This window comes from Abrus precatorius, unplaced genomic scaffold, assembly GCF_003935025.1.
Source record: "Abrus precatorius isolate BTA unplaced genomic scaffold, Abrus_2018 Scaffold9, whole genome shotgun sequence".
NCBI classification, from domain to species: Eukaryota; Viridiplantae; Streptophyta; class Magnoliopsida; order Fabales; family Fabaceae; genus Abrus; species Abrus precatorius.
Window position 1 is genome coordinate 15,768,736 of NW_020874439.1, and position 14,506 is coordinate 15,783,241.

The following is a 14,506-nucleotide window of genomic DNA, read 5'->3' on the forward strand; positions in this document are numbered from 1 at the left end:
TATCTCTTAAAGTGAGTTTTATTTTACATGATATTTATTATCTGATACAAATTTTATCTTATATACTCATATATCATATTGTTTGCAAGATTAATTTAGTAACCGATAAATTAGTTTATTTGACACTCTTGTATAAAAATTGATTCTACCACATGGACAATCATCTAAATATAATTTCTAAACTTTTAATTCCCAACTGTTTACATATTTTGTAGTTTGTTTATTATTTTTTATTTTATTTTATTCTTTATATAAAATAACACTAAACATGCCTTTATTATTTTAAATATTTAGTTTCCTAGCCTATGTACAAATATAAATTATTAAAAAAAAAAGTGCTAGAATGATTAGATTTCATATATATTGTTACACTGCTTGTGTAATTTTATATGTACCAACTATTATTTTTCTCAAATATGAAAGGTTAGTATTTTTGTAACATTTTTTTCAGTAACAAATGATTCATTATCTTCTAAGTTGTAATTATTTTCTTTTTTTGGTATTAAGTTGTAATTAATTTTAAAGAAGTAATAAGGTATTAGCTTCAATTTTTTATTCAATGTATTTTGTACTTTACATGACTAAAAAATACCTTATTTTTAATATATAATTTTTAAAAACAAAATTCTAATTTAACAATAATAATTTTTACAGAAAAAGTAGAAGAATAAAAAAAATTAAATATACAACTTTTCACAATAAGAAAAATATCTTTTTAATTTATTAAAATCGTTGTTTTTGAAATAAGTAAGGATATTGAATCAATGATATAATAATAATAATAATAATTCAACATAAAATAAAATATCAATTAATATGAAAGGATCTTATTATATTTCCTTTTTGCAAGAAAAAATTATTAATAAAAAGATTAAACGATAAAATTTGTGTATATTTGTCATTATAAGTGGTAATTAATTTTTTATTTAATTAATAATTATACTTTTTTAAATTAAAATAAAAATAAAAAATAAAAATTGACTAGTTTAAAATATTTTTTATCACTGGTTTCTTTGTTTTTATACTGTTTGACCGATTTTCACTGATTTTAAAATTAACTAGTTTATTTTTTAATTTATTGGCTACTTTTCAGATTCTATCGGACGATTTATAAATCACAGATTAAAATATTAAAAAAATTGTTAATCTTAACCTTTATCCTATGTTTAAGCTTTTAAAAGTAATATATATATATATATATATATTAAAAAACTTTATTACATTTTTATAAATTTCATATAATAAATGCACTTTCTTAATAAAAATTTAATATTTTTGAATATTTAAATTAAGTGTTAAAAATTAATATTAATAAAGTTTTAATTCTACTATTGATCTTATTTATAAAAAATAAATATATGATTTATCAAGATAAATTTTTTTAATATATATATATATATATAATGTTAATTAATATTTTATGTATTAAATGAATGAATATGTCCATTTGTATAAATAAAGATGGACCAATTTAGTAACATAAATGTCATAATAAATAAAAATGTATAATATATAGTAATTAATATATTTAAAAATTATTTTTTATTTTTATAATTTTAAAAATTATTAATAATCATTTCTTATAAATAGGACAATAATTAATATTAAATATAAGATAATTTATAAAAAATAAATACAAATTAAAAATAAATACTACTTCAAATAATATTTATAATAAGTAGTTACTAATATTTTTTGTCTAAATTATAAGAAAAAATACTTATTTTTAAATATATTAATTTAAAATTTTTTAATACTCTTATTTATTATGATATTTATGTTACCGATACACTTTTTATTTAAATTAATGGACATATTTTATTAAATTAAACTTTAATTTATATTATAAATATTTTTAAAATAAAATATAAAATTATAATAAATAATTATATTTTATTGGTTTTTATTAAACTAATTAATAGCATGTGTCCTTTTCTATAAATAAAAAAAATCTTCCTAAAGTATCTGTAAATTTAAGTGATTATTTTATATGTTTTTTTGAATTGATTATTATGATTCTTTAATATATTAAAGATAAAAAATATTTATAAATTTTCTAAATAAAAAACTATTTGTCTTATTATTTATTATATATTTAATATAAAATTAATAATAATAATAATTATTATTATTATTTCATATAGGACATTTAATATAATTTAGAAGTTAGTGTAAAAATTATAAAGTGAAATTGTAAGAGAATTTAACATTTCTCGTATTGTTAAATTCTCGTATTATTATTATTATCTTGTGGGTTGTTGTGGCAGTAAAAAGTTGGGAATTTTGCTTCACGGTCCCACACGAATGACTTAACTAACACACGTGGCTCAAATCTATTCCGTGTTGAACTCAACATAAGCACTACAAGTGAAAACCAGAAACAGAAAAACCATACAAAGCTGAGAAAAGAAGCAAGAAACAACGAAAGACACTGCAACCAGAACTCTCTCCCTCCTTTTTCTTCAGTTTCTCTCTCGGGATTATTAAAAAAGGCAAAACCCAATTTCCAAGTATGAAAAGTGGCAAAAGTTGAAATTTTTTACATTACACACCATCTTTTCTGCCTTATAAATTGATGTGAAGAACGGTTTCATTTGGATAAAAAACACATTCAACTCTCTCTCTCTCTCTCTCTCTCTGTGTATCTCTAATCACTATCCGTCTCGGTGCCTGTTTGTGAAGAGGGTCTTTTCACGTGTTCTCTTTTCTTGTGTTGCGTTTTTCTCTTCTTTTTCCTTGGTTTTCCCGAGAAAACGTATCTGGGTTTTACTCATTTTAAGGCCCTTTTCAGGCGGTGGTTGGTGGATTTTTGTGGGGTTGTCAATATATAAAAGGGTCTCTTACTTTTGGTGTGAAGCAGTGATTTTTTTTTATACAAATCAGGTTTTTGTTTTAGGGAGGTAAGAGGAGAATGGAAGGGAATAAACGAAAGGGTGCTTCTTCCTTTACTTCTGAGCTCTTTGGTTCCAAAGAGTCTCACCCTTCTTCTTCTGGGATTTTTGGGTCCATTTTTTCTCCTCCATCGCCTAAGGTGAAACTTTTCATTTCTAAACTTTTTTTTTTCTGTTATATGCTTTTGTTGTTTAAAACTTTTGCTTTTTGTTTCTTCTGCATTTCCTGGTTAAGTTGATGAATGAGGATTGATTTATGTTGTGTATTGGTTGTGTTGTGCTTGAAGGCTATGTCTTTCAATAAATTTGTTTCATTCTTGCAACACAATTTGAGCTTGGAAAAACAATGCCGGCACACAATGAGCATTTAATCCTGAATGATTGAATTTCTCTATTTGTTGAAGTTCTTCTTTCAATCCTTGAATTTGGTTGAGTTACATAACTAGTTCATTTTCTTTGCATATCTGAGTCATGCTGAAATGATTCTGAGATTTTTCTGTGGGTTGTGTTGATTCAATTTCAGGTGTTGGGGAGAGAATCTCTGCGTTCTGAAGTGAGTGGCAAAACTGCCAATGAGACCTGGAGCTCCAAATTTGGTATTCAAGGTAGGATGCCCTGTTTAGCCACTGGTTTTACAGATTTTGGTATGTGTGTAATTTTTGGTAACGTTTTTATGATAGAATGTTGACAAAATAACATAACAGCGTGTTTCCTTTTGGAGTTATTTTCCTTTTTTCTGAATTTTCTTTATTATCCTCATGTCTTAATTATATGCACACTTGGTGGTCTAATTCCATTAATCAACATCCTAGCTTCCTAACAGCTAATTATTGATATTATTGATATTTTTTATATTTGGAAAAGATCATAAAAATACTTATTTGTAGTTCTTATTATTAAGATCCCAATAAATGTAACTGGTTAAGATTTTGGCTATATGAAATAATGTTCTATGTATGTATATGACAAAATTTTTAATGGCTTTAGATATAGTCTTTCTTTTCAAAATTTTCCTCTTTAAAGAAATTTCCTTGCCTTGTCCCTCCTACGAATGCAGATGACTTCTCCAAGGGCAATGATGGCCAAGCTCAAAACGCAGTGGATAAGGATATGAGTTCAATCTATCAGGATCAAAGAGTTCATCCATGTCACCTTAGTTCATCAATCTATTATGGTGGCCAGGACATCTATTCTCAACCTCAGAGTGCACAGAATGAGGGATTAAACTCTTTGGTGAGTGGTAGTTCATTTATTATTTATTGTTATTTTTGTTTTGTTATACTAGAGGGCGAGCCTTGGCACAACACTAAGGTTGTTGCCTTATGACCTCCAGGTCACAGGTTCAAATTCTGGAAATAGTCTCTTTGTTTGAGGAGGTAAGGCTGCATACATCTACCATCCTATATACCCGTGTGTTTCTGAACAGCATTCAGTGGGCCTTGTGCTCTAATACATGCTATCCTATAGAATATAGATCGTGAGAATAAATGATCGGAGACAAAGCTCCTCCAAAGAGAAAATTGCCTCTACAATGAGTATAAGTGTAACATGCCTTGAATTTTAGTAGTTTAGATCATGATGAAATTAAAATTAAATAAGGATGGATATACCCTTAGATGACTATGATTAAGAAATATGCAGATGATCACGGTGTTAAACCAACCTCTACAGGGTTCAAGGCAGACTGAATTGTATTCAAGAAATAATTATTATTTGGGTATATTATAATTTATGTGGGTGATAATTATTTTCTAGTATCAAGAATTTTCTCTAACACAATCGTTTTTAATAGAACAAGAATGATGGAGGAGAAGATGATCCAGGAATTGCTTCAAGAGGAAATTGGTGGCAAGGTATGTTATGACATACTTCTCTAATAGATTTGTGGTCTGAAAGTTTGCATATGTCCTGTACTGGTCTATAACAATGTTCTAATTTTTTGTTGTTTTGTTAACTTTCTATCCACAGGGTCTCTCTATTATTAAGATCACCCTTGCCAGGGCATATATGCCTCATTCCTATAGGTATATATGATCTTCTTAAACTTATAGTTAAATGGTACTCTTAGATATGCGTTAATTTTTCCTTGTAGTGTTCAAGCATTTGTTATTCACCAGTTGAATGCATATTGCAGGTACATAGCATGATAGCTTAGCAGTATAGCCCATCTTTTGTTATGTGGAAGAACTATACAATAGTCAGAAGGTTGTGGAGAGCCAGTTGCTTTCTCAGGCCAAACAACAGAATCATAATGTGAATGTGCCAACATTTGCATCTTTTCAATTTATTGTAAATAATATTGTGGTCGGTCATCCTATAGGAATTATATGTATTATCAGCTATTCTAAAAGCTGAAGCTTTGGAATTATTTACTTTAATGGAAGAAACTCTTTACTTGTTTCACCTCTACCTTTGTACTTCAGCTACTCGTATATTTATGTGTGTGTATCGGTTGATCTTGTGTGGCTTGAAACTAAAATCATTTATCTTAATTGGAGAACAATAATTTCCCTTATACTTTATAGTTTTATTCACGTGGTAGAACTCTTGTTCTCTTTCCATATGTATGGTTTTAACACTTATTTGACATTTGCAAATTCTACTAGTTTTTTAAACTTACTACCAACCACGCACGAATGGTTCTATAATGTCTTTCCCTTTTCAACAAGAATCTAAGCAGGCTTTATGGCTTCTTAGCATCATAACACGCATTTTCGGTTTAGCTTTCCTTTCAAAAATCGATGAGGCTGAAACCTATCATAAATCTAAGCAGGTTTTATGGTCTTCTTAGCATCACTGATTTTATCTCTAAATTTTCGTTTGAGTGGATGCAATAAATTATAACTTTACATTGAATTTAAAAATTAGACTAAATTTTATCATAAATTTACTTGTACGAGAAATTTTTTCAAATAAATCACAATAATTCAAAACAAAATCAAATATATGAAACCAAGTTGATTTAAATTCAAGTTAACAAACACTCATGACACACGAAACTTGTTCACTTATCATTGATGTACATCTTTCTATTTTATGGTTGAGAAACTAAAACATGTGCATGTGTTGTACATTCTCCAGTCATTATTGCTTCAGTGATGTGTCGTTTGTGTAGTTGTAGTACTGCGAACAATCAAATATTCCTGAGAGTTATTTAGTTGCACAAAAAAGCTAGCTCACATAACTGACATAAACTGAATCATCATCGTCTATATCTCTTTGCTTCTCTCTTTCCCTCTCATCCATCAATTTAAATGTTAACTTTCTACATGGGTACAAATTAGGCGTGCACGAATCGTTTGAAGAAAACAATTAAAAACCATAGGTTCGTGAAGCATCTTGGAACCCAAGAAAGTCAAGAAATTGTCATGCACTGCCTAAAAGCTATAACCCTTTCAAAGATGGGTATGATGTGGCCCAACAAGCATAATAATACACAAACCTGTCCAACACCTCGTTAACCAACGTGTCTTTTCAGCTTCTTATCTTTGCTCAAAAACGATTTCTAGTCTTAGTTTATTATTCTCCATCCAAAATATGATCTATCACCTTCACCTATCCTTATCCTTATCCATCAAAGTTGGGACAAACAAGGCTTCTTTTCTTTACTCTTGGGGTTGTTTGTTATTATGACTGGTCTTTTTTTTTTTTGTTTTTTCGGTGAGTTAATTTGTCGGGTCATTGAAGAAGTTTTTATTTCTTTTTCTTTATAGTATAATGTCATTGGTTCTTGACAAAGATACCACCTCTACATGTAGGCACAGTTCACTATCCAACACATCTTAGTGACTATGCCAATGAAATTCCAATGTTCTGCCACGCTTCTTAATAGGACTTGTCTCTTCTATTATACGAAAACACAGGTGTATTTACACTGAGAGTGAATTAAATTTATAAAGTACTTTAGTTTCGATCAACCGTGAATATATTATTAATTTCTTACTTTACATATTTTCTTTTTCTTATCCTAGAGGAATCAAAATTTTCATGATCAGTGTTCTAAATTGTGAAAATTGTATACAAATGCGGCTGATAAAGCCACAATTGAGGTCGCAATACGCTTGCCGACGTCAACAAATTCTTAATGATGCATCCACAATTTAGAACAATATTCATGATGAAGAACAGAAGAAAAGGTAGATATTGATGTACAATACATCTTAAAACATTAAAATTGCAAGCATTTTTTTTTTGTTTTTTTTTTTTTTTGAGGAAGGAACCTAGTGAGCTGCTAGCTATTATTGATCAGAAAGTTACAAGGACAATAGAGCAAAGTTTTATAGTCACAGTTGTAGCAAAACAGCTTTTGCGCCTTTATGCCCAGTCCTTCCTTGTTTCCATTACAATCTTAAGGCAGTGTGTATGCTGCAAAAATCAGCAATTTTTCATGAGTTTAAAGAGAAAAAAGATTTGACTTTTCTAAATTAATAACATGTATAAAGAATATATTTACTATTAATTTGAACTAAAGTATCTAAATATAGGTAAATTATACTTACGTCCACACTTGTAACCAACAGGGCGATTAGCAAGGTTGCAACGCTTGGGGATGGTTATGGCAACCTTAGCTTCTACTCCAGACATCTTTGCTGTGTTGGAGAGCATAACAGCACACAGACAACTTGGGTTCTGACCAATTTTCTGGATTTGAGCACAGCAACTCTGAGAAACACTTGCATTTTCATCTTGTGCTGCACTCACACATGGAGCAAGCTTCAGTGCTTCATTGTCTGGAGTGGTAGACCTTCCACATTCTCCTGCAGCTTCCACTCTATGAATCTCTGAAATACTAACAAATGCTAGAACCCCAAGAATGCATAAGACCTTAATGTAAGCTTCCATTTCTCAATCACTGGACTGAACTACTTAGTTTTTATCTCACAATGTTGCAACACTGCCTCTCATGGGATTTTATAGCCAAATATGCACTCAAATTGTGCTTCGTCTAGTCACCCATGTTAGATTAATGGAGCTTGCACTAGGACAAAAGGTGAGTTTCTTATTGCACCACTTTGGTATTAAAAACCTCATCTGAACACATTAAGGTTGCCTTTCTTGTCCAATTAAGGTAGATGGTATTTGCTAAGAAATCGAAAATTGTCGTTGATGATTTTGCCATTGCAGGAGCGCTTAAAAATACAGTTTTACACAATCTTTTAATATATTAGCTAAAATTTATTAAAAATGACAAAATTAGGAAAGAAGAATATTAAATTAAGATTGAAGAAGATTAAAACTGATAAATTTTATAATTTTTTAATAAACTTTAACCAATAACTAAAATTAATTAAAAAATGTAAGTTAAGTATTTATCATGCCAACATTATCCTTATTCTGATCAAAAGATCATATAATTATCTTGCCACCTCACCATCATTTTCACTTTATTACCTAATATTACGACTCTTCTAAAGTCCAAATTTACCAAATGAGTAAACCCGTTAAATAAATTTTATGAACTGTATTTCTGTAGAGCTAATTGATGATTTTAAACATTTTTATTTCTAGGCCTTACTGATTAGTATTTTAACTAATAAATATTAATTTATTAAAAAAACACATTAAAAATATATTTAAAATTACAATAAATAATATATTAATAATTTTTTACTTTCAACTTCTTAATCAATATTCTTGATAATATCGATTAATATTTATCTTTTTCTTTGGCTTTATATTAACTTAAAAAATGAATTTAAATCAGATGATGTGAGCATAAGATTAAAAATTAATCGCGTCTTAGTTTCATGTGTATGATTCAGTTAAGTTCGTGATATGCTGCTACTATTGAACTTATTATTTTGATTTTTGCTTTGTATTTTAGTGCTTATTTATTGGACTACTGCATTCTATTTTAGTGCTATTTCACTCTAATTCAGCCAAGGATGAACACCACTGCTTGTAATTTCCATAGCTTTACTACAAGTGCGCATGAACTATAAATTCAACGGGGTTACCAGGGCGAATAAAATTTAATACATCATTAATAATTAAATATCACATTTAGTTAATGATTAATAACTATAATTAACATTGTACTAATATTTTATTTTCTTAGTATGCAATAGTTTCATGCCCAACTTGGTAGGGTAGATGTACATGTGGCAACTATTCCTCCACTTAGATCGCTCTAACACACAAAAGTAACATGAGGCAAATTACTTTTTCATAAGATTTTGAGAACATATTTCCTTTCTTAATTTTCCATATCAGTCGCATTGATTCAAGAGTAAATAAAGGTAAGTGAAACGGAAATTTTATAATAACAAGTAAATAATAACTTCATTATAATCACACGTAAATAATAACTTCAACTAAAATCTTGAATCTTATATATGACATTTAGTGCTTGATTACTAGTAAAACAGAGTAAAGGCACTTGAAACGGAATTTGCACGATATATTTAGTACGTTTATTGAGAGTGAAATTTTCAATTCTCACCAACCTTTGTTATAACACGATAACAAAAGAATATTTTTAATTTAATTTTTACATAAAATAAATCAAATCCACCCCTACATAATTTTGGACCATATACACTCTTCGTTCAGGTGCTTCTACATGAGGTAGAGACATAATTGAGAACAATTTTATAAATGGTAACTCATTTTAAGACTTATTTCATATAAAATAAAAATAAATATCATATATAAGGAGAAAAAATTATTAAATCTGAATAATATTTATTCACTCTAAATATGTAATCCTTCTATCGAAGTTTCCAGAATCACCATACATGATGCAGCCACAACATCTCAATTAGAGTGGCTGTTGCAGCTGCATCATGCTGTGATTGCAAGCCAGATCAACCACAATTGCCCTACAATGCACAAATGCAACTTCAAATACATTTTGATACTTTCGTATTATTGAATAACATAATATGATCATGTTAAAGAGAAAGATTCATTTTTTATCAAATGTTATGAGTCCTACAACCAATCATGATTGGTCTTTATTTGATAATAAATGTATTTCTTTTCTCAAACATAATCATCATGCTACTTATAACTCGAGAGGAGTCAAATTCTTTTAGAACCATGTCTTCTGAATAGTTGATATACATACAAAGACCCCAAAGAAATAGAAACAATTGACAAATGACTCGGCTATGAGGTAAAAATATTTTCACTGTAGCCATGCCCGGTCCAGTACATTGAGCTTATCATCTTCTTCTGTGAAATCATTTGACTCCATATCTGTTTCAAATGATGGCACTTCATCAAATGTTTTTAATGTTGGAACAAACTTCTCCATTGGATAGAAGCCAAAATCTTTCTCTTTTCTACCAAAGCTACCTAAATCTGTCAAAACTTTACTAACTCCTACCCCTCTCTGGGGAAGGTTGCTGCTGTTTATGAATGATGATTTTGCTCCCTTTGTTGGACTAAAACCATGCAGAGGAGAAAAGCTTGGCGTGCCAAAAGGTGATTTATATGGAGTGCTTTGAATAGGCATTGAGTATGGAACTGAAATGCTCTTGTGAGCAATTACACCAACTTTTGAGAGAGATGAGAATTGATCAGAATGCTTGGTCAAGTCATCTACATAGAGCACATCATCAATGCGTGCAACAATATTAGATGCCAAACTCTCTAGTACTCGAGAGTAACTCTCTAGAATGGATTTCCCTACATCCTTGAAAATAGAACAATTTGAAGCAATGAGATCAAACTTTTCAACACTCAATGTACTATAAAGGCAACTTAAATATATTTTTGGTCCAAACAAATTTGACGCTATTCCGGTTTTAGTCCCTACTTAAATTTTCTCAATTTTAGCCTTAAATATTACAAAATTCATGTGATTTTGGTATCTATTAAGGGACTAAATCACACTATTTTTGTTAAATATACAGACTAAATGAGAAGTGTTTAAATAGGGACTCAAATCAAAAGATGGCTACCAAAAGCATATTTATGTCATAAAAAGGCTTTAGGATGAAAAATCATAAATACAAACCTTGTTACATTGGATTTTGCTAGTGTCTAAGGCTGTTTGAGGGAGACCACGGAAACGCTGCTTCAAGGAGAGCAGAAGACTTTCTGCCCTTTCTGCAAGCGTTTCCCTTTTGTCTCCCTCAACAATCAGATCCTTGAACATTTCCCATGATGATCTTGAACCAGATCTGGTAGTGCGACTTGTAGGCTTTGAGTTGGTCTTTTTATTCCAAATATAAATGGAAGCCTCTACTCTGTTGGCAATCTCTATGGCTTGGTGTTCAGAGGATAAATTAAGACACGCTAGCAAACATTCAGGAGAAAAATTATCTGATGTAATATATCTATAAATGACATCCCCCAAGCTGGTTCTTGCAGTCTGAAAGAAGGGTTGGATCAGGAATTTTCATAGGACATTTACAGAAGAGTTTATACCGAAGTTATTTGAGCATATGAAAATAACTTATGACCTTTCTATAAAGTTGTTTTAGATTATTTAATAAGCATTGTGATTAAACTTACCATAATAAGCTTTGTTAATAACTTAATCGTGAAGCTTATGAAAATGACTTATGACCTTCCTATAAACTCGTTTTAGATTATCTAACAAGCATTGTGGTAAAACTTACCAAAATAAGCTTTTTTAGTTTATTTCAGTAAGCTTCACATTAAGTAATCATATAAAATTTCATGTGATTAGCTATTATCTCTTGATGTTTAAAATAGTAGGGAACATTTATATTATACCTTCGGAAGAGATTCCAAATAAGTATCAGGAATTTCCATCTCAGCTAAAGTAATGCTGTTAATGGCCATCGCAGCTTTCAATATCTGGTTTGCACAATCCCTCTTGTGCTGCAACTGCTTTCTTGAGTTTTCATGTAGACCACAAGGAGGGACTTGAGGTACAGGAAGCCACCATTTCTCCTCTTGTCGCTGAAGTGCTCTACGAAAAGAAGATGAACCATCTCCATCTGGAGCCAGAACCCCTTGATCTACATACCTAAACTCTGTATTGACAAAACTATCTAGTATTTCCTGTGAAAAAGACAAGTTTTAGAATGTATTACTCCTTGAAACAAAGTAAATGTGCGCTGAATGCTGTGAAATCTTACAAAAAGCATGTTATCCAATTTTCGCAGAGCTGGCAGATTGACATAAAGATCTGAGCGTGGTCTACAAGTCATGACCTGATTCACATGTGAGCATAAACAATATTAAACATCAAGAAAAATGAAGATAAACCTTATTTGGTAGAAAGATAATTAATCTAAAAAGAAGAACAATCTTATATTATCATCAATAAGATGAAACATGCAAACAATAACAACCAAGCCTTTATGCCATTCTTGTAAGAGAAAGAGGGCCGAAGATCTTGGGTACACTGAATCAGACAAATTTTGAAGATACTGTATTGATGAATCCAGTGAATTATAACTTGACTTTCTTACTGCTACATCGATCACATTTCTATCACATACATGAATATCTAGGACACTAAAAATTTATCATGATCTAGTACCATAACTAAATCATATCAGTTTGCATTGTATATTTTATGATTTACTTTTCAAAACAGACGTATCTTTTAGCATAAATACATGAAAGCTTTCAACTTCAATTTGTAGTCCTTAAATTCTATGATAATATACAAAAGACATTGCAATATTAATTAATTTATTCACCACAGGAATTCACCAAAACCATTGGGAAAAGCAAAGAGGAAATATATTATGCTCTGAAAATTTGTATTTCAAATGAAAAATCAGAGTCATCTCATAAGGTTGAGGGGCAAAAGAAGCTTATATTTTTAGCCAAAACATGCATCAAACGGCTACATGAGTCCACACTAAATTATTTGTGAAATTGTAATAGTACCTCAAGCTTGGTTCCATCTGGAAATGTTTGCCATGTAGGCTTCAATTCAACAATATGATCACTAACACAAAGAAGCCACTCCATCTCTCTTCGCCACATTGCTTTCTTCTCTGGTGGCAAAGGTTCTAATCTCCAAAGTTGCCCAAAGAGGGTGGCTAAAGATTCAGAAAATGTATGGGTAAGAATTGAAATTTCAGATTCAATAACTAAAATTCACTACAACAAACTTGCACAAATTAAGAAATTGTTTCATGGGTACATACCGCATAGATTAGTTATGGCATTGGATATAGCCAAGGCTGTGGGGACCCCATTTCCACAACCTGACATATCTTCTCCAAGTAACAATTTTGCAAACCTCTCCTTCATCATTTCAAGTTCTAGCACTGTGATGAATTTATCAAAATTAAAGTAGAGAACATACTATGCTGAATTCAGCCAGAAGCACTTCCTTATAGAAATTAGACATAGATGATATTACATAAATACTCATTGAATTTGAATACCTTGTATCGGTAATACTGAGACTTGTTCCTCAAAATGCTCATCACCCAAGTCCTTTTTCTCTCCACCTTCACTTCCACGTGGACTTGTACAATTAGATTCTGAAATTTCCTTAACAGGCCACCCCATTGAAGGTGATGATGATGAATATGAATCATCAGCACTACACTGACTCAGTTCTTCAAGCCCTGTCATCTCAGATGACAGCAATTCAGAGCCAGAACTGCTCTCTCTACCCTTTTCTTTCATCAAATCAGCAAAACTTTTATCATTACAACCATTTTCCCATTCTTTATTTCCTTCAAAACCTTCATTCTTCTCAACCAAACCCACACCCTCCATTGCAGCTTCAAGAAAAGTAAGTGTAAACTAGATAAAAGACCAGTTTGTTACCATGCCAACATGCAGAATATCCTTCTCATGCAAGACCCTTTTGAGAGTTGAGTTCTAAAGTTAAAACTTTGAAGAGGTTGAGACACTTCGAATCTCCAAATGGCAAATGGGTTGGATTAATTAGCAATGTAAGTAAGGCACACCAATGGGGGACATTGCTTCAGCTTTTGATGATGCTGTTGTTGATTTTGTGCTCTTAGTTGGGGTGAAAGAACCTTTCATAAGTTGACAACAATGTCTGATAATGAAGGGTGGATAGATAGATTGGTGGACCATTATGTTGTGGGCTAGCTCTGATTGCTTACTTATACGCGAAGGATGAAGGTGAATCCAACGATGATTAGAACTGAAGATTGCTCAAAGCACGTGATATGAAAGAGACATGAGAGAGAACAGCCCAATCTTGACTTCATTTTATAGAACGCTCTCATTAGATTTCCCCATGACAACCACCAAGTAAAATGCCAGTGGTTCTGTGTGTAACATTAGCTTCTATTTTCTTAAGACCAACTACAAACATTTGTTTGGTCCGGGTTATAAATATGACTTTACTCCTTACATTTTATTACGTACTAATTTTTGTTGTGTCTAATTAATGAGAAGGATTAAAAATTTCAAATTTTTAAAAAATAAATACAAAAATAAAAAATAAAATCTTACAAAAATATAAACATTAATGACAAATTTAAGCCTAAATATTTTATAAATTTTATCAACTAATTTTTACAATACATTTTACAATAAAAGAATATAAAAACGAATGATGTAATAAAAAATATGCATAATAAATATATTGTAAAATTATTTATTAAAATAATAAATTTTCTATAATAGAAAGCTTGAAAGCTGACGTGTAATTTCTTAAATGGAGTACGAGAAAGATAATTTTAAAATTGACC

At 30.4% G+C, this 14,506-nt stretch overlaps 3 protein-coding genes across 5 annotated transcripts; 1 reads left to right on the plus strand and 2 right to left on the minus strand.

The window, feature by feature from the left end:
- Positions 1-2,376: 2,376 nt before the first annotated feature.
- Positions 2,377-5,389, plus strand: LOC113850242. Of its 2 annotated transcripts, XM_027480696.1 has the most exons (7): positions 2,400-2,713; positions 2,792-3,031; positions 3,415-3,535; positions 3,949-4,124; positions 4,684-4,744; positions 4,860-4,915; positions 5,026-5,269. In XM_027480696.1, the coding sequence occupies exons 2-6, from the start codon at positions 2,912-2,914 to the stop codon at positions 4,874-4,876; spliced, it is 495 nt and encodes a 164-aa protein (XP_027336497.1). In that variant the 5' UTR covers positions 2,400-2,713; positions 2,792-2,911; the 3' UTR covers positions 4,877-4,915; positions 5,026-5,269. The 2 variants fall into 2 exon arrangements, with proteins under 2 accessions (XP_027336498.1, XP_027336497.1); XM_027480697.1 differs by having other exon boundaries at positions 2,377-3,031; positions 3,415-3,496; positions 5,026-5,389.
- Positions 5,390-7,207: 1,818 nt separating this feature from the next.
- LOC113849339 (putative lipid-transfer protein DIR1) lies at positions 7,208-7,757 on the minus strand. The gene is made up of 2 exons (XM_027479193.1): positions 7,391-7,757; positions 7,208-7,256 (listed from the first exon to the last, which is right to left on the minus strand). The coding sequence occupies exons 1-2, from the start codon at positions 7,731-7,733 to the stop codon at positions 7,240-7,242; spliced, it is 360 nt and encodes a 119-aa protein (XP_027334994.1). The 5' UTR covers positions 7,734-7,757; the 3' UTR covers positions 7,208-7,239.
- Positions 7,758-9,697: 1,940 nt separating this feature from the next.
- LOC113849338 (rop guanine nucleotide exchange factor 7-like) lies at positions 9,698-14,058 on the minus strand. Of its 2 annotated transcripts, none has more exons than XM_027479192.1 (7): positions 13,379-14,058; positions 12,974-13,090; positions 12,711-12,865; positions 11,948-12,022; positions 11,580-11,870; positions 10,855-11,211; positions 9,698-10,530 (listed from the first exon to the last, which is right to left on the minus strand). In XM_027479192.1, the coding sequence occupies exons 1-7, from the start codon at positions 13,554-13,556 to the stop codon at positions 10,021-10,023; spliced, it is 1,683 nt and encodes a 560-aa protein (XP_027334993.1). In that variant the 5' UTR covers positions 13,557-14,058; the 3' UTR covers positions 9,698-10,020. The 2 variants fall into 2 exon arrangements, with proteins under 2 accessions (XP_027334993.1, XP_027334991.1); XM_027479190.1 differs by having other exon boundaries at positions 12,974-13,096; positions 13,217-14,058.
- Positions 14,059-14,506: the final 448 nt, after the last annotated feature.

What these genes read in the sequence shown, in the direction of transcription:
- LOC113849339 (XM_027479193.1), bottom strand. Translation starts at nt 7,733, where the DNA reads ATGGAAGCTTACATTAAGGTCTTATGCATTCTTGGGGTTCTAGCATTT.
- LOC113850242 (XM_027480696.1), top strand. Translation starts at nt 2,912, where the DNA reads ATGGAAGGGAATAAACGAAAGGGTGCTTCTTCCTTTACTTCTGAGCTC. An exon ending in TTTCTCCTCCATCGCCTAAG is followed by an intron (nt 3,032 to 3,414) that starts GTGAAACTTTTC and finishes ATTCAATTTCAG; the next exon opens with GTGTTGGGGAGAGAATCTCT. An exon ending in CACTGGTTTTACAGATTTTG is followed by an intron (nt 3,536 to 3,948) that starts GTATGTGTGTAA and finishes CTACGAATGCAG; the next exon opens with ATGACTTCTCCAAGGGCAAT.
- LOC113849338 (XM_027479190.1), bottom strand. Translation starts at nt 13,556, where the DNA reads ATGGAGGGTGTGGGTTTGGTTGAGAAGAATGAAGGTTTTGAAGGAAAT. An exon ending in TGCCATAACTAATCTATGCG is followed by an intron (nt 12,866 to 12,973) that starts GTATGTACCCAT and finishes CTGAATCTTTAG; the next exon opens with CCACCCTCTTTGGGCAACTT. An exon ending in CAGATGGAACCAAGCTTGAG is followed by an intron (nt 12,023 to 12,710) that starts GTACTATTACAA and finishes CATGTGAATCAG; the next exon opens with GTCATGACTTGTAGACCACG.